Raw genomic sequence first — 27,951 nt, 5'->3', positions numbered from 1 at the left:
TCACCGCAATGCAGAAGAGTATCTTTATTTACAGACTAATAAAAATACTAAATCCAACTTAACTAGATATAATACATTTGTTGAAATATTACATCTGCAGGCGTGAGCGAAATCAAGAATGTAAGGATGTCTGAACAGCTACAATAAATAACATCTGAATGTTATTTGACTTAACTGTGGATTAATGCGCATTGAGATAGATACAAATCTTCTCCACTGCCATAAATACACTTCTATCAACGAAATACTACATACAGTATTTGATCAGCATTAAACTTATTGCCATTAAGCACTTAACTTACATGCTCTTAGTAAACATTGTGCCCAGACACCAACAAATACTCTCCACCTTTATGTTAACATACAATTGTCCACAGAAAATTTCTTTTCAACAAGTAAAAGAATCATACATCTCTCTTTAGAATTTTATTTTTGAAGTAAAAATATATATATACACACAAGTAAACTATTTTACACTTCAAAAAATAAAAATGAAGTCTGAATATTGACTTGACTTGGAAATTCTCCCAAGTCAAATTCATTCATCAACTGGGAATCAGCAGGTCTGCATCTTCCAGTTACTGACAAAAGAGGAAAAAGTATGTATTTCTCTACTGAACTTGGAAATCTTAACTTGCAAAACTTCTCAGCTTAGATATTGATCTCCAACTATCTCTGTATGACTGCAATAAATCACTATGTTAAAATCAGCTGGTAATAAGTGTGGAGTATAACCATACTGTAGTGTCTGAGCAAAATCCTCCCATTCAAGGCTTCCTAAACAAAGATATAAAAACTGTGAGGAAGAAATATGACGATAATTTGCTGCCACCTGATTTGTTTATTCTTCTGGTCATTCTTCTCAGCAAATATTCCTTCTATTGATCTCATACACTGGTTAAAAATAGGTAACAGCAGAGAAAGAGTCCAGCAGCTTCCAGAGAATGCTGAAAGAGCATAGCATCACGAGAAACTGGTGGACACGGAATGTCAGGAAAATAACTCCAGTAACATTCTCCCCCTTCTGGTTGAAGCTGGTCAAAAATGACGAGGTGTGTCAAGAAGTATGGAAGAATTAATAAATTTAAAATCCATTCCTTCTCTCAGATACAGGGAAAATATACAGGCAAATTTATTATTTTTAAAGATTACTGGACTAGTTAGACATGCCTTTGTTTCTTACAACTGCAGCAGGGTTTCGCATAGCAATGTTTTTCAAAGACGACAAAATCCCTAACTTGGCTTTGAACCATCTTCTCTGACAGACAGAATATAGAGTGTCCTGTGCAACAGCCAGCTTCAGAGAGCACCTTACTTGAGCAGCTGTAAGAAAAACAGAAATCTAGATGCAAAACTATGGCAGTAGATTTATCTACTAATACATAGCCCAAGTGTTCTAAAAATTCATTAAGTTTCAGAAAAAGAAACATGCCTGGGGATCTGTTTCTTCTTCACACAGATCTGTTTTTAAACACTAGTTTAAAATGTTATCACCAAATGGAAATTAGACTTAAAATTAGATCTTAAAAATGTATGCCGTATGACAAGGACTATTACAAAAAAGTGAAACAAATAACGTAATTCCATTGAGTGAATGGAACTCATGTATGTACACACACACAATCACGTAAATAGCAAAGTTAAGGGATTTATAAATAGCAAAATCTTTGAATAAAGTATATACATTTTAAAGATTTTTTTCTATAAACATATATATATAGTGCTCCTAGGAGAAACAAGTAACTGTAACTGTGTTCTACATCACAATTTTGAACATTAGATTAATTGGTATTACTCTAAAGGCCTTTGAGTTTTTTCTTATGTATGTACATCTTATACAGTAACACTTGCAAAGCTTCCATTTCACATTAATTCCACTCTCAAAGTACAAAATCTCATCTTTTCACATTACCGTTCAATAGCCTGCAGAGCAGTGAACAGGAAAGTAGGCATTGCATACTGAAATAATAAACGGTATTACAATATGTAGTTTGCATATGGATAGTACTGCACTTCACAAGAAGATCTACAAATATAATATAAGAAATGGCCAAGAAATCATCCTTGATATTGCAACCATGCCTTGGACCTTTAGATGAACACCAATTAAAAGCTATTTTAAGATACATTGCTTTTTAAAAAAACATCCTGTTTCAACAATAAGACATTTTGTTTCAACAATAAGACAATTATAGGTTAACAGGACTATCATATTGTAACACAGATAAGGCCAGACACTGTATGATTCTGAGTAGCTCCTATAAAGTACTGCGCACTCAACTCATGTCTTCAAAATTAATTTAATGCGAAATGAGTTTGTTCAGTACCCAGCAAAAGCGCTCAGCATTTCATAAGGTCAAGCCAATGACGACCAATTCAAAATGTATAAAACCATTACACACTAGTAGTGACCATATCCATTCAAGAATGGATGTTAAACTGAAGATGCTCAAGAAAAAAAAATACCAAAGGGCACACATAATTATGAATATTTTTTAAAACTAATTTTGCTTTTAAAACTCCATAGTATTCTGTTTAAATATTTCTGGAGTAAGTTTCAAATACAGCACCAATTGGCAGTGAATTGATTAAAACAATAATGCCAAAAGTCTCAATCACAAAATGATCATGGGCTGAAAGATCAAGATTAACAAGTACTCAGTTGCTCAATTTTTTTTGGCCTTTTCTCAAACAAAAGTTCTGTTATTTGCTATTTGGAGAAAAATGTTGTCATTTTTTAAAGTTGCAGTTAAAAAATCCCAAGCAGAAAACTCAGGGATGTAACAGTACAATTTATTCTCCACCCCATCCCCCGAGATAAAACTTTTTTCACACCAAATCAAACATCAGCTGTCCCTTTAAAGCATCAAAGGGACAAAATGAAGATCATCACGCTTTATACTACTTCCCTTGGGACATTAGCAAAATTCAAAGCTGAACATATTAAGATTATCCATTTTAGGAATTCCATGCTTTGGTGCTTATTATTAAAAGAAAACTCGTTTCACATGCCATGTGCCAGGTAACTATTGTGTGTCACACAAAAGTGTTTTCCACATTTAGAATTGCTCACAATGAAGTCCTGAGGTAATCGCCTTTTTTCCAGGCAACAATAATACCGTTCCCTTTGACTTCTAATCATCCTTTTACAACCTACACTAGTATATGCAACTTGGAGCAGTCAATAATGATTATCAGTTGTTCCCCAAAGTGGGATCTGTCCAGTTGATTTATTTTTTTTTAAAAAAAATTATTTATTTTTTTACGATAAAGACTCAGCAGAACGGGCTAATTTGGGTGCAGTGTCTTCTAATGCAGCTTCAACTGAATTCCCCAGGTCTCCATTTTCATGTCCATCAATACTTGGTTTCTTATCAAACACTGCAAGTTAAAAATAAATTTTATTTAAAAGAAGAGAAGCAATCTTGGGAATCACAGATCAGTAAGTCTTACTTCAGGAACTGGAAAGCTTACCGAAAAGATTACTAAAATAAGAGCTAAAAGGCATTTAGTAGAACATAATAGAACAGGAAATCAGGAACTGTTTCTATACTTCTCTAATCTAAAAATATATATATTTGAAGAGGTCAACAAAATAATGGATTAATGAGAATTAACTAATCCTAGACAAGAATCAGAAAAAGGGGAGAATAAATTTTGATTTTCAACTTGGAAAAGATGAGCAAGAAAAAGAACTCAAAAGTTAATTTAGCTGTATCTAGGTAAACCAGGCCAATGAGTGAGGGACTCAACAAAAGAGTTGATAGCCTAATAGTAGGTTAATTGAATTAACAAAAGATTAATTTTACAACTAATGTAGAAACAATGTATTTCAGAAATTGGTTTGCACATTGAGAATTCAGAATTAAAGTGCATGTAATACTTTTCAGAAAGCTTACCTTGTGATGGCTTGACATCCACATTTCCTTCTTTCCGATTAGAACTTGAATTTGCACCTTCTTCTAATTCATCAAGATACAAACGATAACGGTGTCCACTCTCATCCTCATATTCTACATTTTCATCATCTGAATCTACTTCTGGAGCAACATATACTACTTCAAACTCAATTTCGCCTCTCTAAAATGCAATCAAAATTATAATTTTACCTCTGCACAACTACGTAACAGGATTACTGTGTTAAGCTAGCCTATTAAAACAAGTACATTTTTCTCAACAGTCAAGTTGACTATTTTAAGTATGGACCTGAATTAAGTTTTTACTGATTAAAGAAGTGCAGCTCTATGGTTATGATTTACCAAAGTAAACTACCTGAATTTTTTAGTTGTGTGCTATTAAGTTTAAAACAGTAACTTCTCATAAGCAAGTTTTCTGATAAATTAAATGCATCTATTAATCGTTTGAAAACAAGAAGCAATGCAGCAAGAAAATTCTAGACCACAGAGCAACATCGTTTGGCTGAAGATGCTCACTCAGAAAAACATCACTAAATAATTATTTCTGTGGGGACAACATAACAACAACATCCATTAGCTTTATTGAAGGATCATTAGCCCATATATGGCTAATTTAACCAAACCAGTACTGACCCAGCCCTTTCTCCTTATACTTCAAGACATAACAAGATTCAGTATAAGGTGATATAGCTTCTTCTAGAATCATTGTATCTTAGCTTAGCATAATTACTGTGCTTGATAAACATCAATATCCTAGGTAATTCAATAGGTAGAATAAGGGAAGCATCTAAATGCGCCTACAGATAAGAGTAACTCACTTGTTGGGAAAGAATAGTTACAGCTTCTTTGTGTTTGGCATCCCTTAGATTAACTCCATTTACTGCCAGAATGGCATCACCAACATGCAGTCCTCCACATCGATCAGCAGGTTGTCCAGAATGGATTTCAGAGATCAGTATAGGTACACCATGCTCCTTTCCACCCTGTAAAAATAAGTATGTTTTAATTAACTGAGCCATCTATTAGCAGAACACCAACATTTTAGTACTTGCTCATTAAAGTGCTTATTTCAGAAAATTAGAAGGCCTACTTTGGATAGAAGAATACATGAGATGCTTCCCCTGATTCTTCCCCCAAAAGAAAAGTGGATATATTTGAAATATATACCTAAAGAGTAGCAGGAGACAATTCTGATTATAGTAAGTATCAAAACCTCATATAATAAAAAGCATATCAGATAACATTAATTTGCAAGAAACAACGTTCATATTTAGAATAAAAATGTAACATAATTTTCAAATTTTTGTGTAGTTAAAAAGCCTTTTTATATATAAATATAAATAGGTATGAGATAGTATTTTAAAAAGCTATTCTACAACCACAACAACTAGGCTTCCGAAGTTAGTTCTCTGCTTCTGCTCTTCTAAAGACTTAGGACAGCTAGAATGTATCATGTATCTGCTAAAGGGTCTAAAGTATGAATTCGTTTTTAATTTAGTCTTTCTGAAATCATTAGTTTTATATAAATCACAGTGAACTATTTCATATTCTATCAACATGAGTTGTACACTGCAACTGACATGAGCATAACTATTGATCTGCATAATGCAGCCCTATGCTTTTCATAAATACTAACAACGATTCACTGTTCCTCATATTTTAACAGAAGTACAAACACAAATTTTATGATTGTTTCTTCCATATGATGGAAAACAAATGCAAGTATTTACTGTGATTGAAATTCCTAGTCCTTCATGGTCTTCTTTAACAAGCAGAACTTTTCTGATTGGTCCAACACCTTGACTCTTCTTTAAAGCATCTGGATCCTAGTTTGATAAACACAAATATAGCATAAATATAAGCATATGAATCAAGAAGTGCTGTATTTCTGTGTTTTCTTTTCTTAATTGTAGAAAGGCAGTGTATCAAGCAACAGTTTTAGAGCAGCTCCAAGCACGACAAATTCAGAGTTTCCCTTCAAAAAACAGGCTAAGAAATAAGAAAAAAGAAATTCACCGTGTGCTCCTGACCACAATAATTATTTCAATATCAAATGATGGACAATATAGAACTTCAAAAAATCAGCCACATATTAAAAACAAAGGGACTACAAGAAGCAATGATAATCTCTGCTAAAAATTATATGACACATTGTAATTTAAAGCTAATCAGAAGATAAAGGAAGATGCAATAAAGTCCAAAGGAAGGGGTTCCTTCCTTGACTTTATTTTTATTATAATAAAAACAAAATAATCCAAAAGCCACTCAAATCAAATCTAACAAAAAGATCAAGTAAATAAAGGTATTCGTTTTGCTTTTGTTAAGCTTCTGTTGCCACTACACATATCCTTACAACTGCACATACACACATTCACCCATCAATATTTTATATGTAATTAGTAACATCTGCATTAATCTGACAAAGTATTCAGAATAGGTCAAAGTAACCCCTTTTCCAGAAAGTCTCCGTCTCTATGCACTGAACCCTGAGCTGATAAACAGTTCATGTACCAAGGCAGGTAAGGAGAGTTCTACCAAGGCCATCATGGTGAAGTGTCTTTTAAAGGTTTTATTTTAAAAAGCATCTTTCAGAGGAAAAAAAAAATCAGTTACTTTAGAGTGTCAAGTGAAGCACTTAGTGCTTTTTTTTTTTCAATTCAACAATAATTCTCAGCCCAACTCAATCCTACAATGTTATTCTTTGCAGCTTTTTTTTCTAAAGTTTGCTCCACATTTTGAAACCTAGCTAACAAAAAATATGCTGCTAAATCTGTATGTTCACATGTGCATACTAGAGAGAATTTTTTTTTAAAGAATTGGGTGTTCCTATTTAAGCCAATGGAATTGTACCATCTCTCACAACAATTTATGGACATACGTTGCTCAGGATGAAACTGTTCTTTAACACAGAGGAATGATTTACATAAAGCGACATACAGAAGAACACAATACTGAAGTGAGAGAAAACAGAAAAATGAAGATCTAACTCATAGCTATTTCCCATAAATCCTGGGAATTATTGAGGAATGGATCACCACTGCAGCTTACATGTCCTGGTGGCGCTTGCATTGGTCGTTTTAGATCATTTCGACCCCGGCAGGCTCTGATAACAGTTTTGTGACGGTGAAGGTGTATTTCTGCCTCAAGTTGATTCCAGAGCTTGTCATGAGCAGGTCCCTTCATATCGCGGCCCAGTAACTGAATCTGCTGGACCCTACACAATGACAAAGACGATAAATAAGTAACATGCTATATCACAACTGAAAATAAAAGTACTGTACTTTTTACTCCTATCTATATCCGACTACAGCACACAGTCATGCATCAAATAACGCAAGTGCTATAACTGTACACAGAATTGCAACAGTGCTGAAAATGTTAAACAAATACGTATTTGTGTACATAGATTCTTCCTAAAAGCTTAAGGACTTGTAGATTCATCTAACCTATAATATCCAGAAAAGCTTAAAGCACTTTACAAAGTGAGGGATTCGGAAGTTTTCCTTTTACTGTATTAACAGTAAATACAAGATTTTTATTTATCTATGCCTTTCTACTTATTCTTAACTTTAGACGTGCCTCAGGAGCTCCAGAGGTGTTTTTTTAAAAAAAAAAAAAAGGGGGGGGGGGGAAGATGGCCTCTTTATGATTGTCTGACAGAATACATGTCAGACAAAATACACATGAACTTGCAAGAATGAAGAGAAGTAAATGGCTGGGCTCTCCCCATGACCAAAGGGGGACTCCTCTGTTCTCAGAAGCCTTAAGGGACCATCTTGTTTATCACCAAATGAAACCATAACAGAGGCACATTTTAACATAAGAGAATAAGTACTGTAAATCTTTTTTATATGAGGAAGTTCAATCTAGCTCTAATAGCAGCAAGGGACTCAGATCCATGGTAAAGGAAAGGAAACCAAATTACTAACTCAACAAAAATATATTTAGTAGTGTCTATGGTGAGACAAAAACTAACTATTCCTGAATTGCTGCATGAACACATCCAGCAAATTAATGTACCATGGGACGGCTAATGCAACAAAGCAGTTAAGAGAGCTGCCAAACAAGGCCAAAGTGATGGGCTATGTTCAGTCAGACTTCGAATTGCAACAGCAAGGACAATGAACAACCTGCCTGAAGAAACTGAGGCAGTACAGGAAGACATTGTTCGTGGCATGCTGAGGGAATAAAAAGACTACTCAGAGCGTGGGACCTGCCAGACAGTACTGACGCTGCTGAACGCAGCTTCTGAGAATCAACTCCTGCAGAGGCAATCAATATCTTCAACCCACTTCAATATAAAGGCAGACTGAACCTGGCCCCATGCTGTCAGTGTCAGTGCAAGGTCTCATGCCTTGCAGGCCTTAGCGGGTTGGGTGAGCTCAGGAATCTGAGCGGGCTTATCATAACTTTGGCACTGTGCTATTAATACTGACCATGACTGTACGCTGCTAAGTTTATTTTAGTTATTCACTGCCAATTATCACAGTTAATCATATCATAGCTATATTGTGGTCATATGTTGCCAAATTTGAGCAAGTATATTTGACATCTCTGTTTATGCTACTGCCATGCCTGAGTTATCATCGTTATAGCCTACAGAAGTTATTAGTGATCATGGCATATATACTGCAAATAATCAAGAGTTTCTTTTCTCTATCAGATCGTATCTTTGCACATTTTTCCTCCCTGATAACAATTTTAAAAGCTAAGTACAGAGAGGATTAGAAAACAAACCACATAATTCTTTCTTAAAGATGTAATAATGAAGACTTTTAACAGGATTATTTAGGGAGATCTTAAGTCTTTTAAAATTTCTAAAAGTAACTGGCAGAATGCATGACTAGCTTCATTCCGATCACTCTTATACTAAGCCCTAAAAAGACAGTAGTGCAATACATATCTATGTGGCCAGTTCAAAGCCTAGGAAAAAAGAAAAGTTAACATATGCTACTAGGAGATGCTGGTTGCAGTTATAGAGAGGAGTGAACAGTGAAAAGCTTGGCTTATAATCAATAACAGAACAAAGGAAAAAAAAATTCTACAAATGTTTACATCCAACTCTTCCAAAGTGTAACTTGTATATATATTGTTGATATTTCCATGGTGTCAAAAAAAAGTGCTTGGTATAGATCAGGACTCATTGTGCTATATACCATGCAGTACAAAAGAACCCCTTTATCCACAAAAAAAGAGAAAGAATCCGTGCTAGGTACACAAACTGACTCTACACACCTTCCAGCTAGTTCCTTATCTAAGTACTTGGCTGCCAATCTTGCTCCGTAAACCTCTGCCTGAAGCACAGCTATGTGTCGACGAAGTGCTTCATTTTCTTTTCTCAGCAACTTCACCTCAGCTTCCAGTTGAGCTTCTTTCACTTTCTCTTTCTTGTTAGCTTCAAGCTCTCTCTCCTTCACAGAAAGTGAAAGAAAAAAATTGCTGAAAAATTTTCACTGAAGTTATTAACAAAAGAGCATTTACATACTAGCATGAAATAACTCTCTTAACAATAAGACAGTATATATTGCAGTATCACAATGCAAAAATTATAGTTCCTTTATGATAAAGGCATATTATCTTGAGCCACAGGACTCTCAAAATTCAGATTACATACTTTCTCTATTAAGGAAGTTATATTAAGTTATATTATTTTTTTTCTCCTCCTACCTCAAATCAAAATGAGATTTTCTAGAAGACTTAAGTACCCAATCTCACTAAAAGTCAATGGGAGATAGGCATTTAATTCTATATATTTTGCTTTTGAAAGTCTTATCCATAAACAAAATGAAAATGCTTTCTAGAGCAAAGATCATATATTATCTAATTATGTTTTAAAATTAAAACAATTAAAATAAAAATGTATTACCACACACTAAGAAATAGTTTGGTGTTCAAATACTTCATATGAGACCAAAGGTACAGTTTGTTTTTTCAAAACACAAAAAGAAATGGTCATCAAGAATATGACAGACACAGACTAAGTAATTATTTGAAAGAAATCAGGTGGCCACACCTTTTCATTTTGAAGATTATTGAAGATTGATTTTCAATAGGAGTAATATGGGGCATATTCTTCCACACATGTATTCCACACATGTATCTAGACTGACCCACAAGCATCAGCCTCAGGACACGCTCTTTCAGGAAGGTATCAGAAGTAACTGCTTTCACATGCAATATACTGTATCTGCTTGTATCAGCACACTTAAGACTGGCTCAGTGAAAAATCAGCTGCTTGCTCCTTCATTACTATTCTTCCATCACGTTCAATTAAGGTATGTCAACAAGTACACTTTGAAGGAATTTACAGTTCATGAGAAGTTGCCCAAATTGCAGTGACAGATGTCTAGCTCTATGCGAATTAATAGCGCATAAAAGTTTAATGACGTTACGGCGAGGAGATACAATCTTCATAAATCAAATGAAGCAAACATATCCATCTGTATGAAATGATATCATCACTCACAGATTCTGAGTTTTGGAGCAGGACAGGGGGGAATATCTAAAATACTCAAGAATTGTTAAAGCTTGTAAAAGCTGAGTATGTTTCCTACTTAACAAAAATCTGTCAAAGACAGCCAACTTACTTAATGCTCAAGCCTTGCACTAAACAACAGCCAAAGTACATCTTCTCAGTACAGATATTCTTATTAGAGCAGAGCTTACTCCTTTTGAGTAGACACTCACAGGAAGAAAAGATGCTATGACCCCCACTGCCAAAATAGCCTAGTGTTTAGAGCACTCATTCAGGGAAGCGGGGAGCATGGGTTCCAGGCTTGTTTCATTCCTAACAGATTCAAACAGTCCTCAAAATGCCAGACTTCAGACTAGTCTGACTTGGACTACAGACAAACTCCTTATCTTGCTGAAACGGTATCACTGTGAAAAAGAATTGGAGTTATTCGGTCTGGGGTAGGGGGGGGTAGGGGGGGAACGAAGAAGGAACTCTGATACTGCAGCCAGAGGTTCGCACTCCCCTCTGGGGAATGGAGGCCTTGCATTCAACACCGTGTCTCCCACATTACTTTCATCCTGCTTATGATTCCTTAGCACACTATCAGCTCCTAAAAAGCAGTGCAAACAGCTTCATTAAAAAAAAAAAAAAAAAAAAAAAAAGAGAGAGAGAGAGAGAAGAAGAAGAAAGAAAGAAAAGAAAGAAAGCACTAAAAACTAGCCTCCTCCATTGCTTTTCTCATGAAAAAGGAATTACAGAAATACCAGGTACTCCCATAGTGGTCAATCCTAGATGAACGGAATATCTACAGTAAGTTATCTTTTCTATACCTGAAGCATTAGAGTTAATGAAACTATTATAGTGTTTAATATCACTTTTACAGAGTAGGGGGGGAAAAAACACAGCAAACCAGGAAAAAAGTAAAGGCATAGGATCTATTACTGTTCCCTTTGAATAATGGTTTCCCACTGAAACAGCAATAAAAAACTAAGCTCACCATAATGTGCTTTTGAAAACATTTAGAGTACCTAAAGAGTACTGATGCCAATTACACTATTAGATAAATAAAATCAAGATGTGCAACTGAAGAAGCAACAGTACAGAACCAAAATTCTATAGAACTGGCAAGAGAAATCTATTCCCATATTGTAAATATTCTTATTCACCTATCTTAACCTGGACATAAAACCATGAATATGGCTGGTATTGCCACATTCGAGAAATTAAGCAAGTCCTACCTTCCCAGGAGACTATTTTCACAGTATATAGATAGGTATTTGTAGAAATTTGTCAGCAAAACAATTCTGAATTTGATGGACATTAGTATCTCTCTCTCCTCTCTTAAATATTTCTATCAGATTAGACGAATAAGGTAGATTAAACAGTTGCACACAGAGATCAAGAATTACCTAGCATATTGCTCAGGAGGAGTAGCACTAAAATTGCTTGAAATCACTGCCATTTCACTTTCTGTAATTCTTATATTGAACCAGCTGCAGACCAGGTTTGATCCCATAAGCACATCAGAAAACCTGGCACATAAAACCACTTCTGCCCTGTTCTTTGGGGTTGGGGCTTGTCCTGAGAACAAGACAAATTTTTCAACAAAACCCCATTTGAACTGCAGGACACATTCATAAGCCAAGAATTTGGGCTAACCTACATTTTTAAAAATAGGATTTTCTAAAACTATTCCAAGTCTCACTACTGTAATGATAGTTTGGGGGTGTTTTAATTCACATCTGCTAGCAGCCAGATGGCAATTACAAAAATTTAGGAGTGCCAAAACACCGGACTGCCTCTATCAAATACTTGAGCTGTCAGGAGGGTCATAGTTTAGACATAAAATTTGTTTTACAGCAGCCGGGGAGTCCATATACAGGAACAGAGTTCCTGTAACACTTGCATTAGTTACACACATACTGCGAAGACTGCATCAAGTAGCAACTAAATATTATAGGCACATTGGTTGTTTAAGTATTCTCTTTTGAACATCTTTTATTTGACAGATATAAGACAACTAGGATTTAAGCAGATACATACAAGGTACACTATTCAGATTCAACACTCCATTTTCTTTCTCACTGGATATTTTTGTGCTTTAGTTACTGAACAAAACTTCATCCTGTAAAACTTTATAATATCTTTGTGCATTAATTATTAGCATTTTCCAGCTGTTTTCTAATCAGAAACAAAGCTTCAGAGATAGATGAGTTCCCTGATGTATCTGAAATACAACCTGAGAGTTACAACTGCCCCCAGAAAACTGACTTGCTGAAGTGATCTAGGATATTTGCTTAGGCAACCAAATGTCATATAGCACACTTCACACAAGGAAAAGCTGTCAATAAAGTACTATATAAAAAATATTTCATATTGTACTGCTAGATGTGTACATTATTTATGTTTTATAAATTGTAACACAGCTTAAAATTTTCTTGAAATGTAGCAAGAATAATCTTTCAGAATGTCAAGCTGCGAATAATAAACAGACACTCATGAAACAGACCCCTGAAACTAGTAAAACAGAACAAACAAAATCTACACCAGCATCTTGTCAACTTACAAGAAGACTGAACAAGACAGGTCTGTTTTGCCAGTTTCTAAGGCCATCTTACATAAGTTGCTGTACAAAACAAAGCACTGTTTTAAACATAAATAAAGGCAATCAGCATACTTACCAGTTCTTCCACAGAAAGGACAGACTTAAGACAGAAGAAGAAAGTTTCATAATTAGAGAAACAGGCAATGGGAACTTTAAGAAAAAGCAATAACATGAATTCTTAAAGAAATGTATCAGTTGGTTTTGTATGTCATTACTGTGGATAAAAAATAAGCACACTACTGCAACTGTACTTAGCAGCAATTCTGGTATTTTGCAGTGGAAATTATTACTAAATTCTTAACTTTAACCAATGCTACCTTACTGTAGCATTGAAAACAGTATTTTCCCCTAAAAATACTAGGAATCACTACAAAGAATAGAATGATAACATGAAAAGCATTTTACTGAGAAGAAAAACTCCTCTTTCAAATAGAAGAATGTAGATTTACTTCTTAGCTCTTCGGAACTTAGAGCAAGGGGTTTAACTGATGGATAAATAATGTATATAGCAGTTTTCTGAAAGGCTCATAAAAATACATTATATAACATTTGCTAAATAGAAAATTGATTTTTTCTTTTTAGAAAGGAAAATAGGATATGTATTACAACAGTGACATGAAGCATGGAGAAAGGTAGCCAAAAAGATATATGAACTGCAAAACAGAAGAAAATTTCAACTAGGCAACTTCATATTCTTACAGAGAAAGTCACATTATTGTGCCTGAACTAACCAAATATAACACTCCCGGAAAGGAATTCAAACTAAACTACATGATGCTATCAATTGCTTAGTAACCTGAAACATTTTAAAAATGTCTTAGTTTACCACTGTGCACAATTTCACAATTCACAAAGTACATGTTAATATTAAGAGTCTACATGAAACAGAAGAGTGGTTGTAATTAAAAAAGCAGCAGGAAGTTAACTAGTATAGAACATTATTTCCCCATCATATTTTTTGTTGATATCATCTCTCTCTGTCAGAGATTTTCTGACTGCCAGAAGGTCAACATTGAAATTTTTATTTACTTAAAACTCAGACTTCCCAGTTTTGTTTGTTATTTAAGCAGTTTCAGTTTTGCTTGCTCAACCTGCCCAGAGCTTTATAGTCTTCTGTATTTAGAATAGTTTGAAGAGGAGTTTCTCTCCATTAAAATTATGAAATACATAAAGGCAAAGTAAAGAAAACTTAAAAAATAGGCCCTAAAGTCTATAAAAAAGGAAGCACTCTATGGAATTAAGAAAACATTAGATTAGGCTTTAAATAAATTCTACTTCAACATAGATAAAATCCTAAACAATAGAAGAAAAATGTACTTCTGATTCTCAGCTGTAGAAAAAAAAAAAAAAAAAAGACTCCTGTCACTAGCACAGAGTTTTAATATACCTTTTAAAATTGCTTATAAAATAGTAAGGAACATTAAAAATGAAAATGTTGAAGGTATTACTCTGTCACTCAGAAGTTAAGTCTCACTAAACTTATTAAAACTTAGAGACCTGGAACATTCCTAAAGTTGTATTTAAAAAACAAACAAACAAACAAACAAAACCTTCATTTAAGTGTGCAAGCTAACACTTACAAAATACACAGTGATATTGAACTGATCCTTACAGGTCCACAAAAATTAATGACAGTTCTATAGAAACTTTATCAACTGTTTCTTATTTGTTTAAGCTATGATTTGGAATAGAGTAAATTATGTACAGATAATCCAGAATGTCACTCCAATACTAAACATGTAAATATTTAGACCCAAGTACATACAATAATTTACATGAGCATAAGATGTTTTATGTAATTATAAATAAATAAATTCAGTCCTAGATTAGGTATTTTAAAAATATTTTAGATACTTATTCAATAAAATCAGTTCTAAATCCCAATTAACTTTGTTCTGTGGTATGTGTTCAGATATACAGTGTTTCTGAATATCATATACTTAAAAGATATGCTCTAATTAAACAGTAGCTTTTGGATCTGAAACAGGAAGGATTTGAGTTAGTCTGTTGATCAGTGATCAGCACAGACAACCTTTAAGCCTTACAATCTTCTACTGTTTCAGCATGCAATAAGTAGTAAGACAATATAGCAGAGGCAACTAATCTAATGTTCCATGTACGATGGCACTAAATTTCAAACAATTAAAATATTTTTTTTATTTTACTTCAACAAACCTAATCTACTAAGAAAGTAGTTTATGTAAAAATAGCATCTTACACTCTTAATTCATTATTCTGATGTTACTTAGCTTATTTTAACTGTTGCTAACAACCAATTGTAAATGTTACTTAAAAAGAAAAAGCTAATTCTCTCCAACCTTCTTTACGATAGCATTTGCAGTCAGTCTATTTGCATCTTCGAAGGAAAAACTTCAGTAAGGAGAGGAAGAAGTTCATTCAATCCACCACACTCACCAATTTTGCCTTAATAGCCCCAGAATCAACACTCTGGCCAGTTTTGGCATGTAGCTGAAGTTGAACAGCATGGAGTTGCAAAAGCTGATCGTGCACTTCCTTTTCCAGTACTGCTTTCTCTGCTTGAGTTTCCGTCAATTCAGACTTCAGATCAACTAACTGTGCCTGGAAGATATAATCCATCATAGTAATTACAGCAATGATTACAACAAGATCATCAGACCTGTGATACATAGCACATACATACCAGCAGAAAACATCTAACAGAGTGTTAATGGTAATAAGAGCGCACTCAGTCACAAGTTCCTCTGCATCCATGCTTAAAGACATCATTTATGGGCCTTTCTCCTCTCTAACTACAACCACAAACACTGTGTCAAGCAATCATACTGCTGAAAATAACAGTAGCCAGGTTTTTCTAATGTAGGCAACAGGGTTTTTCTGATGCTGATGTCCACTCTGCAAAAGGGCAAATACCTTTAAGCTACAATAGATCTACAACTGCAGCAATGTAAATTCAATTTAAAACTTAAATATGATGAAATCTTTTTTAAAAAAATACAATTATTAATGTAATACTGAAATAAAATAGGTCAATTCACAAGTGGTCTATTATCCTCAGCTTACTGCAACAGTCAATGGATTGTGCAAACCAGAAGCCATGAATTAAAATATCACTGAAATTGTGCCTGTAGAAAACCACCAATAGTTATTAATTCTAAAAATCAGATACGAAACATTTCAAATACAGTTTATTTGCAGTATATCTACTTGGGATAACAGAACAATTGTAAACGTGTTTACCAGGCAACTTGTTATCCTTAATTTCATGTAGCATTTTATAAGATAAACTACACTTACACAAGCTTTGAAACTAAATTTATCCAAGGAAACACAGAAGATCTCAGGGGAGAGGAATTTTAATCACACTTGCTGTTTTGTTTTAGTTAAACTTTCAGATTTTTTTTTCTTTTTTGCTTCAAAGAAAGTTAAAGGCAAAAAAGTCACTGATTTGTCAAAAAAGTATCTCACACGAAAGCAGTGCATTTTAGATATTTTGATCACATTATACAAATGTATTTTCACAACAAATCTTAAATTGCAAGCCAACACTCAACCATTCAATTGAGTAAATCACTGCTTTAAAAGACTTGTAACAGTAAAAAAAGCAGGAAGGATTTGACTCTCAGTAGAGAGTACTTACTGCGTCTAACTTTAGGTAACTAATTTAGATGAACAGCCTGCTTAAGCTTCCAGCATAATTATCACACATAAGTAGGCTCTTTCAGAGGTGATCCAGAGCACCTAAATTAGAGTGCAAGTTGATGAGATAAGTCAAGCCAGTGCCCAGCTTATTGCTGCCAAGAAGAAGGATCTCCTTTCTCTTCCCCCAACTTTTTCCCCTCACCAAATGCGTCAGGGATCAGGCTGGAAAAAATCCCCGCCAGGGAGCTCAGCTGACTTCAGACCCTACTCCCAGGCTCCCAAAACACAGAGCAGAATTGCCTGTCTCCCTCCAGCCACTTTGATGGAGCCTGGACACACTAGCCTGGCATTTAATTTGGGCCTAAGAATGGTGCTGCGCACATTTCTTCTGACTTCTGGAGTGACAGGAAAATTTGGGTAACCTGCAAGCCCTCACAGAGCTCTAAAGTGGAAATCACCTTCTACAGTGAACTAGTATTTAAAATACTATGAAGCCACACCATGTTAGTGAAATGGGTTACTTACAAAACTATACCGTTCTCCCTAATACCTATCCATTGCTGAAGTCTCTCTGCTACAGATATTCCACCCTCAAACACAAACACACACCTGACCTTAGGGAGCTGAAAAATACCATCAGCATAAGAGGTGATGATACAGTATAGAGCAGATGACTAAGACCTTCATAATGAAGACACAATTTGACCCATTCACAATTTCACATGGGCAAACTATAATGATACTGGTTCTACTAAAAAACAAACAAACAAAACACCATTCACTGACGTCCTCTTCCTTTCAAAAGTGTGCTAAGAGTTAATATAGTAATTTCTGTAACTTATTATACACCAATACATTTCAATTCAGAACGCCTGGGTAAGCAGAAAGTAGCAGAACAGAAAAGTTACACCCATCTAACACTGTCCAGTCACACTTTGTAAATTTGACCCATAAGGAACCAGCCATGTTCAGGCATCACAATAACATTTGTTTCTCTGTGCAATTTGCAAAGCAGTGAGAATGACAGCTCTCAGTTTTGCAACATGAGTGATGCTCCAAAGAGGTCAAAATGAGATTGTCAAACTCACAGTAAAAAACAGTATTCTATATAAAACCTAATATTTAAAACCATAATCAAATTGTTTTAATAAGACAACATAAAAGAGAAAGTGTGCGCGTCCCCAAAATGTACACGTATCTGTGTGCGCAACATGGAAATAATCTATTTACATATTATAAAAGGTCATAAATCCATCCCAGAAACGGATGTAGACAAAGGAGTCACACCCAAAAGAAAATGCTGGTATCAAACCATGTGATTACTTCTGTGAAAGCTGATTATACATCTTTATTTCATAGAAGTTCCACCTTTTGCAGCTTAGCCAGCTTATCTAACTCTCTAAATCAATGTAATACAACCAATAGAGTTATCAACTTCTAATACTTTAAGATATTTTATGTACGACAAGTAGTGACAGGCCTTTATATTACTCCTCCTAGCAATGTTCTTTATCTACAATTCCTCCAATTCTGTTATAAGAGAATCATATGAAAAGGCCACTAGAAAATTAACAGCTCCACATTCAGTTTTGGAAGATACGCAGTAGAAAATGAGGAGTGAGGGTCAACAGACAGAAGGACAAGTATGACTAGGAACTATCAATACGTTCACTCATTCTGCAAGCATCACTCACTGCCCCAGGCAGAAGCCCCAGGGCTTCTGTGGAAAGTGACGGTGCCCAATCATACAATTTGCATGAACATAACAAGAGTAACTGAAGATTATATAGGCAACTGTACCAATCCTTTAACTGGCAGATTTTGGGGAAGTAATCTATAACAAGACTGTTGAAGGAGAGATGCCGTATCATATTGCGAAGGTCACTTGGGACCGCTCTACACTTTGTCACGAAACCAGCTGGGAGCAGGAGCAAGGAACACTCCCCACAGGAGAAAGTTTATTTCTGTACACAGGAGAAAGTTTATTTCTGTACACAGGAGAAAGTTTATTTCTGTAGTCAGAAGATTTTAGGAACAGTCAGCAAACACTAAATGGTAGAACAGAAATTTTCAGGCGGAACAACTCGAGGTGAGTTTTTATATTTAATTTCACGACATCCTTTAAGTAACTTCCTGCTTCAATTAAAGGAGGACACAGAAAGAAACTTCTAAGCAGATGGATGTTCCTTTTAACATTCAAATATTTATTTTATGAGATGCAAATTTAGTAGCATTAAATTAAAATATAGTAAAAGTGATTTTACACGCACAAAAGAACATCAGGAGCTCTAGCTACATCAAAATTGCATAAGATTGCTAATCTATAATTAATGACTGACACTAAAGTAACTGTACATTAAGTTCTAAAAAACACCCTGCTGTTCATTTTTAACTGCATTATTAACAGAATAACGATTTTTGTTGGTAAACTATTTCTAGATCAACCCTGGGCAACTAACATGGCTTTTCCTCTAAAGTTAACTTTACACAATTTCAAACCAAAGAATTTTCATGAAGGTAGTTGTAATACAAAAATATTCTACATATAAATACCTAATAATAAGACAGAAACCACATTATTTCCCCTAGAAAATACTAAGCAAAGACAGTTTATCACTGGTCTTGCATGTGACAAGTTCGACTCCACATAAAGCACATACCCCGAACAGTCAACAAACGTGGTGTCATTTTAACGCTCAACAAACAAACTACTTGAAGATACAAAAGCTATTGTACACAAGTCATTTCTTTTAAAAAAGCCTACCACATTTCACTGATACTATTCAAGGCAGTATACTATTATTGTAAGAAGATCCTAAGAAGTAAGCAGAAAGTATCTGTAATTTAGTTCAGATTCTCATGAACTTAAAAATCTCTGGTTTGGCCTAGCAAAATTACCTACCTTAGAAAATAGCATTAGTAATACTACAAATTAAACAGTAAGTATTATTCCCAGGTAAACCAGAAGAGATGCTAGAGTCCTCTACTACTAATCCAGTAGAATAAATATATGTAGCCTTTCAGCCAACTAAAACTACAGACAAGGAACAAAAATTACAATTTTATAATAATATTCGCGTATCATGCAAAGGTAGAAAATACCATTTTGAGTAACATGAACACTGAAGAAGAGGGCAAATAGAAGAGTTATCTTACTGTCAACTGCAAAGTTTCTGAACTTGCAGTAATTGCCCATGTCCATGCGCAGGAAACAAAAGGTCATTATTCCACTATAGTACAAATTACTTTTTATTTAATATAGCATACAACTGTGCAGATTAGCAATTATCTATACAACAGTTAACTGACTGAAAAGTAGCACCTTCACTTCTCTCTGCTAACTCATCTGCGAGGCCGTACCCTAGGAAACATACAGTTAGTAACAGGGATTCTCACTGGAGTGTAGCTAGTAAAAGTATGATTTAATCATAAAAATCCACATCTAGGCTTACAGTAGACAGATGGAAAATGATGGAGAATCCAGCAGCCTAGACACAAGACCCACAGTTATTTGCACAACTCCTTTCCCTTTCATTCTGACATGCATTAGCAAGGTCAGTGACTTCTAAGGCATTTTCAGCTCTGACTCACTGAAGTCTTGGACACTGTGCTCAGACCAAGATCCATAACTGCAGTTAGGTGCCAGTGGTAACGGGAAATGACTCAGTCTGGGCATTAGAGTGCAGTCAAAAGCTTACTGAAGTCAATCAGAAAATCCCCAAGGTAGTTCTTTATTACAACAGGTCAGACCACTTATTTCATTGCTCCACTACTTATTCATTACTCTTATTTTTGGACAATGTTTAGTATTCTGAGATCCATACACGTTTCTGTTCAATTATGGCACCTAACAGAAAATACTGAGAAGTTATGTAAGTGTGTCAGTATGGGAAAGCCTAAGAAAAAAGAACAGCATTCCTAACAGAATCACTTTCCTCTCTAAAGTAGCTTATCAAGCATGTTCTCAAATTTATTAAGAAATATATTTACATTTTTGTTAGTTTCTTTGTATTAACCACTCCAATTATAATCCATTAAACTTTCATTTCTACCTCTTTCCTCCTCACTGTTCTGAACAAAAAGAAATAAACCTTTAAGACTGATGAGGGGAAAAGGAGGAAAAGTAAGTCTACAAGCTGTTTCTTCCTTTCTTTTTTTTCTTCTTCTTCTTCAAAGTGCCAATAAATAAATTCTAAAGCAGCAGCTCTTTCAAAATAGATCACCAGCATGCTGGCCTATAATCAAGCTACCTTTAATCTGTAATAGAAAAGTCTACAATCTCAGTAAATTACAGATCTTGGTCAAATTAATCAAAAAATGAAAAGGAATATTCATCTTCCAAACAATTCAAAACATAAGAGGAAAACCGAAGAATAGCTCAAAGGCTAACTAAATATTTACTCAATTTTTGGTACATTATGTCATTTACCAGATGTTTTGTATTTCACACAGATTTTACATCTATGTAGATCAAAATTAAATTTCACTTGAAATAGCCCAAGAATTTTGAAATGGCTCTTTTTTTTTCTTAGAAGACAACAGACAAAGTCATGGTACTAAGCAACAGACAAATAATTACTCTGTAGAGCAGTCAAAGAAATTATTGCAGAAATTAAAAGGTTTCTGTAGACAAAATGGTCCAGACAAAGCCTTTCCACTTTAGAATCAACAATTCTTGTTTCCTGTTCAAGCAGTTATGAGGAATCAAAGAGCAATGTTCATACAAATGATTTTACAATAAAAATGCGTTTTAACATGTCAATATAAAATCAGTTCAGTTTAATTGCTGGGATTGATTACATTTACAGTCATATAGCTTTGGAAGTCTTTTTAGTTGAGAGAGAGAGGGCTTAAAGCCTTACGAGAAAAAAGTAAACATCACCAGGATCTCTTTGGACTATTTTATAACATATTTAATCACCTCTTCATACGGTGGTCTCAACTCTCAGAAAAAAAGATTTCAGAATTACTCATCCATCTGCACATTTTTCATAGAAAGGTGAGTGTTAAAGCAAGTAACCAAAATCACATATTTATAGTATCTGAGGATACTATAAGAGATCTGAGGATCTGTAATCAAGGATCCTATGCTAAGTGTTGCACATATACAGAATAAAAATATGGACCTTGCCCTGGACAATTTACAACCTAAATATAAGAAGTAAATGATGAATAAATATAACATGAAAGAAGTATAACTATGTAGGGTATTTGTGCAGTAAGAAATAGACAGATGGCATGCTGAAGCCTTAAGTTAACTATTTTTTCCATAATCAACGCTGCAAAGGAGAGCTTGACTGAAGAATTAGAAGGTGACAGTATCACAGCCTCTTAGATCCAAAACATCAAAGGAAGCACACAATGAATTACAAGGTTTCAAAAAGTGGGATGATGGCAACTAACATACTGTATTGACAGGAAACAAATGAACTTATTATTGAAAGCACAGGAAACCAGTCCTTGGCGGCAAATAGACAGGTGGCATTGTCAGAAAAAAAAATAACTTTTGGCTTTGGGAGTAGCTTTCTCATTTTCCGAGTTATTATCTCAACAATTTCTACAGTATGGGAAGAATTGTATTTGAGTTAACAGATATGAAAGAATATCTAAGAGTTATCCATTGCCCAGACAGGAGGACCCAAAATAGGACCAAGTTGAAAACAAAAGGCAGGTTATAGGGCTGGGTAATAAGAGGGCAAGGCAATAACATTATTCACCACAATCAGTACGAACAGGAGGAAGACTTGAATTCCCTCTCTATCAAAATCAGTGCTTTTCAAGGCATGCTTTTCAGCATCTCAGTTCAGTATCTCTCCATGCCAGCAGCTAGGAGTTTAAGAAACAAGTAGACTAGCAATAAAAGCCACAAGAACTGTTAACATTGCATCAGTTTGACCTTGGTTTCCTAATGAAGGCAGTCCTGCACAATCATTTTGTCTGTATGTTTACATTTCTCCCTATTTTACCTACCTTCCCTACTGCTTTGAGTTGAATATTGTTCTCCAGGTTCAATCAAATTTGTCAGAGGGTAAAGGTGTGTATGATTAAAGTTACCACAACAAGCAAGTTTTGGCCAAAACAGCAGTTCAGCAGGAAAGAGCAGCTTACTAATGACCTCACTGAGGGAAAAGTGGGAAGACTCAGATCTTAGCTAGTTGTTTAATCCACCCACAAAAAAATAGAAGCAACGGTCAGACAGCTAAGCAGTGTATGTGCAGTTCTGAGCTAGTAACTGCGCTGCTGCCTCTCGTCCAGTTAGCAAACCAAAAATGCACACAGATGAAGAGGCACAAGGATATTGTGGTGTGGAAACTCAGAATCCATGGGAGAGAACTGGCAACGCCTAACTCAGAAGGTGTTAATGTCTCAGAAGGATGGTGGACATTTGCATTATGACAAAAACATTCTCAGTAAATGAGCAGGAAAACAGATTCAAAATTCCATTAACTCTGCTATTAATAAAACACTAACTGCATATATTTTATAATAGCTAATAACATGACAGAGGTTCCCATCAGCTTTAGTTGATACATGAACACGTTACTTGCGGAAGCATATGGGAACACATTCCTATAAACCTGTTAACTGATTCTAAATTCATTAAGAACACAGAACTACACAGGCGATTAACTTCTTAAACATACACTTAGATGTCTTCCTAAACTCTAGCATCCACATTGGCTTAACCTACTCAACTACTAGCTTAAGTCAAGATACACAAAGTGCTCCATTAGACATTCCCTTCTAGTTTGTTCATTTAAAACTGGAGAATCAAATTGGCAGTCGCAGTGCCAGGCTTAAAGTCAAGTTCAGCTTTCACTGAAAGCAGAGGCACATTGACCTACTTATTTTACTTATACAAAACTGCATTATACAGAATTTTTATGTTTTGAAATGAACATTTAAACAATGTTGTACTTAGCATCATACATTCTTTCATACCAAATGGATATTCAAAAAGGGTAAAACAGGTCTTTCTAATTTCCTCTAAGTTAAAATTTGAAATTTCACACACTGACTACCAGCCCGCATCTGTTGATTTATAATGCTTTTAGAGAGGGAGGACTACAAAAGTTTCCTTTAAAATGGTTGTCATCTCCTTTTGCTCTAACTGCCTGAGGCATCTTATGTCCCTCCTGAAGATATACTCCTTCATTTGTTCAGTGTGTTGTACCCCATGCAAGTGAGATCAAGCTGACGTTAGAAAAGATGGTGGCCTCTAGCCTCCAACACATATTTCCTCTTCAATTATCTACTTAATTTAACTCTATCCTACTGTGACCAGTAGGAAAAATACAAAAACAAGTTCTCCTCCTCTTCAGTTCAATTAAATGCTGCAAACATTATTATCACAGTAGTATGACTGCAATCTCTTGTCACTCTAAAGCACAGGCAAATGTATCTGTGAATATTCACTGTGCATCTGCATGTCTTCATGTTCCTTTCAAAAATAACTCATTTTACCTAGACCTTTTCTTTCTCTATCAGTAGGTATTACCAGCCATGCCAAAATACTTTTTTTGTACCTAACTCCTAAAAATGGGAGTTTCCGTCACCAACCAAACCACTGAACTGTGCCTCTTAAGAGCAACTGTATCAGAGAATGCATATTAAGCTGATAAAGAAAAACAAGGTCTGAACCACTTTTCTCTTTTCCTGTCAGTAATGCTAAAACACAACCAAGCAGTTCTGATAAAAATAAAGGCACAGAACCCATAATCAACAGGATGATATTCGTAAGTTTTTGTTATTGAGTTCCCTTTGGGAAATAAAACCATCCACTCAATAAGGCAATGGCACGCAAAAGTAACTGCAGCTGTAGAAGTCTTAGCTTCTAACAGTCACTGACATACTGAAGTCAAAGTACTACTTTCATCCAAATAAAAGGCATATTTCTGAAGACAGATTTAATGTACTGTCTTGAATAAATGTTTGTACTAAGTAAGCTTTGGCTCATGACACTTTATGAGCATAATGAAAACTTTAATATGAAGTGCACAGTCATCATAAAACTACAATTGTGAGCTATTAATAAATGACTATAATTTTAAATACTATATGAGATACAGCACTTTCCATTTTAAAAAACGGTAAATCCACTGATCATATCCTAAATTCTAGCATTAACCCTTGTGAGTTCTTTGAAAATTATTAATTATCCTTCATTCTGAACACAGAGGCTTTTGATTAGACATCTGTGCATGTTAAAAGACAATACACTCATTCTCATCAGAGCAGTTCTTTTACAGATTTTAAATAGCAGTTTTCATTTGAAGCTTGTGTGTCTGATAATAAATGAGGTCCTAAAATTCTTCTAAGTGTCTATTTAAATGATAAAAACACCTGTATACGCATCAGGTCTAATACAAGTATCAGTAATACAAATATTTCACAAAATGTAAGGCTTTTGCCTTACTTCTAAGTGCTCCCTCCAGATTCTCAATATCATTTCAAACTGAATCATTTCTCACACTTAGACACCTGCACTAATGATACTGTTGAAACTTCTATCAGTGCTCCTTTGCTCTTCAACTCATCCACGATTGAGGCACAGACATTCAATTAGGTGCCTAACCTCTGACAACTTTAATTAGATATGAAAATATCTTTCAGGATCTGAGTTTTGTTGCTTTCTTTCAAAGTATTTTAATTTGAAACAACTTTTCAAAAAACTATTTGCCATGCATCACTCATTCTCTTAAAATAACCTGAAAACTCATCTGTTTTACAAATCTGTGAAAAACACCCACCATGTGCACAATAGACAATAAATACCCATTGGCTACTATAAACTCATAAATCTTAACTTACTATGCATATACAATTAAGCTCACAGCAGAGCTCGATTTTATTTTTTACATATATATATATATATACACATACACACACACACAAATTCAGTACTAAAAATATGTATGACAACCTAGCAACACAAACACAAAGAATACTGCAAACATCACTATATCTAGTGATATAAGTGTCTAATGAAATAAAGACTACAATGAACAAAGCTCTTTGTCTAATAGGGTCTTTATTCTACTCTGAAATATCTTGATTCTCAGCTCAACTCTCTGAATATTTTGCACAACAATGCATTCATACCAGGAAGGAACCAAATTAAATCCAAGGGCATTTTACTTTCTCTACCTCCTTCAGCAAAGTACTGCAGAAGTGCAGGTTACAGTTAGAAGACTCTTAAATTCATTTATTATAATATGTATAATACAATTAAAAGAACTTAATTCTGTGGTTTACTTGTCTACGAAACCTCTTAAAAAGGACATGTCTCCATGATTTCTAAGAACTGCTCCTATATATTCCAAATTTACTAGAACAAACAATAGAACCCTAAAAAGCAGAGCCTGTAAGAGATGCTTAGAAAACTGGGGGTTTAGCCCAGAGAAAAAGCAAAGTGAAGGAAGACATATCAACAGTCTTCTAATATGTAACAGAAAGATAGGCAGTTGTTATCCATATCTATCAGGAACATGACAAATGACAACATCTACTAAAACAAAGAAGATTCAGGTTGAACGGTAGCTGTAAAAGGACATTCTGGCAGCCAGTGACACCGTATTTCCCCAGAATCTCTTTCCGCAGCTCTCCAGCTCTTGTGCAAGTAACAGGACCTGCAGCCCCTCCTCCTGAGCAGCATCAGCGCCAGCCAGCGTGGCTCCAGCAGATGCTTCTCTCTTCCTATTCTTACTAGAGTTCTGCATTAGACATGAAGAAAACTTTCTAACAGTAAGGACAGCTAACCATTATTCTCTTGACAGAATGTCCACGATTAATTTTATGAGACAAGTTAGGTAGAGAGCTAACTGATCTGCCTTGAAGCACAGAGGAACAAGAGGGCGTGATAAAGTCTATCCCCAAATCATTTTTTCAGTTTCGTTTACTTGTAGGCTGGAATAATGTTCTCATTTTGACCACTGACTCTAAGCTTTAGGTATCTTGATAATATGCCTTTTTCTCCTTTTCAGAGGGCTTACTGAATTCACCAGCGACCTCATGCAAACTTAAGACCAAAGGCATTTGGTTTTACCAAGAAAAAAAGGCTGCTGCTTTCAATATCAAAGAGACTGTTTCGTGGCGTGCACCACCGCATGCCCGTGCTGTAACGATCAAATCCAGAGGACCAGCACGGCCAGGCCGGAGCCCTGAGCCTTCCCCAGCTGCCTCTGCCCTGGCACCCAACGGCCCCGGGGCCCGGAGAGCTTCTCCCAGCCACTCGCCCAACACCTCGGCGCGGGGCAGGCTGCGGGACAAGGCACAAGCCCGCTCCCCACCCCCGCCCGCACACACCAGCTGCCCCCGGAGGCCCCCCCCCCCCACTCCCACACACACCTCCAGCTTGTGGTTGATCTGGGACACGGTCTGCGCCTTGTGACAGAGCTGGGCGAAGCAGGAGCTGAGGCTGGTCATCTTCTGCCGCCCCTCGTACGTGATGTCGGCCTGGTCGGGGTCGATCTCGCCCAGCAGCAGGTCCACATCCACGAAGGCCTTGTCGAACTCCTTCTCCAGCACCTCCAGCCAGCGGAACATGGAGACGCCGCCGCCGGGCGGCGAGGCAGCGCCGGCGGCGCCCCCGCCGCAGGCCCCGGCGCCCGGCCCGCAGGAGCCGCCCCCCGCGGCCGACATGCTGCTGCCGCCCCCCGCCCGCGCTCGCCGCAGCCCGCCGCGAGGCAGGGCTGGCGCCCCTCAGCCCCGCTCCGCTCCGCGCCCCGCTCCGCTCCCGCCCCGCAGCACCGGGCAGCGGCAGCGGGCCCGGCCCGGCTCCACCGCGGGCAGCCACGCAGGGCAGCGAGAGGAACCCGCCCCACGCGCATGCGCCGCGCTGCCCACCGTCCGCCTCGGAGGCGGCGAGCGGCGAGCGGCTCGTGCTGCCTGCCACAAGGCCAAGCCGCGGCAGGCAGCAACGGCCGAGCCCCAAATCCCCGATCGCGGCCGCCACGCCACGCCACGCCTCTGCCCCTGCCGCGCCAGGGGGCGCCGCTCGGCGCAGCCAGCGCGGCCGCCGCCGCCGCCGGGCGCGCGCGCCCCCTCCCCCGCCCGCAGCCTTTGCCCATCTTTGCGCAGGCGCGGCAGGGCGGAGAGCGCTAGCGCTGCCCTGAGACCCTCCCGCTGCCCTTCTCTGGCAGCCCCCGGGGCCCGGCCGCATCCTTCCCCGCACCCGGGGGAGCCCCGGGCAGCTGCCATGGCGCGCGCGCCGCTGCATACGTGCCCGGCAGCCGCCGCCCCAACGGTCGCGCCGGTCCCTAACGGTCGCGGCGGTGCGCCGGCGGTGCTCCGAGGCTGCCCTCTCTTGGCCTCCACGGGCAGCTGTTGCTGAGCGGCGCTTTCAGACTTTCTTC

General features: G+C 36.9%; 1 protein-coding gene across 2 annotated transcripts; it reads right to left on the bottom strand.

The window, feature by feature from the left end:
• GOPC (golgi associated PDZ and coiled-coil motif containing) lies at positions 1-27,259 on the bottom strand. Of its 2 annotated transcripts, XM_062572625.1 has the most exons (9): positions 26,945-27,259; positions 15,392-15,556; positions 13,053-13,076; positions 9,153-9,328; positions 6,966-7,131; positions 5,648-5,743; positions 4,736-4,900; positions 3,900-4,080; positions 1-3,381 (listed from the first exon to the last, which is right to left on the bottom strand). In XM_062572625.1, the coding sequence occupies exons 1-9, from the start codon at positions 27,236-27,238 to the stop codon at positions 3,263-3,265; spliced, it is 1,386 nt and encodes a 461-aa protein (XP_062428609.1). In that variant the 5' UTR covers positions 27,239-27,259; the 3' UTR covers positions 1-3,262. The 2 variants fall into 2 exon arrangements, with proteins under 2 accessions (XP_062428609.1, XP_062428608.1); XM_062572624.1 differs by lacking the exon at positions 13,053-13,076 and having other exon boundaries at positions 26,945-27,238.
• Between the last annotated feature and the right edge of the window lie 692 nt (positions 27,260-27,951).

This window comes from Rhea pennata, chromosome 3 (assembly GCF_028389875.1).
Source record: "Rhea pennata isolate bPtePen1 chromosome 3, bPtePen1.pri, whole genome shotgun sequence".
In the NCBI taxonomy this organism is placed as follows: Eukaryota; Metazoa; Chordata; class Aves; order Rheiformes; family Rheidae; genus Rhea; species Rhea pennata.
Note: the sequence above shows the minus strand (reverse complement) of the source record. Positions and strands in the feature narration are given on the sequence as shown.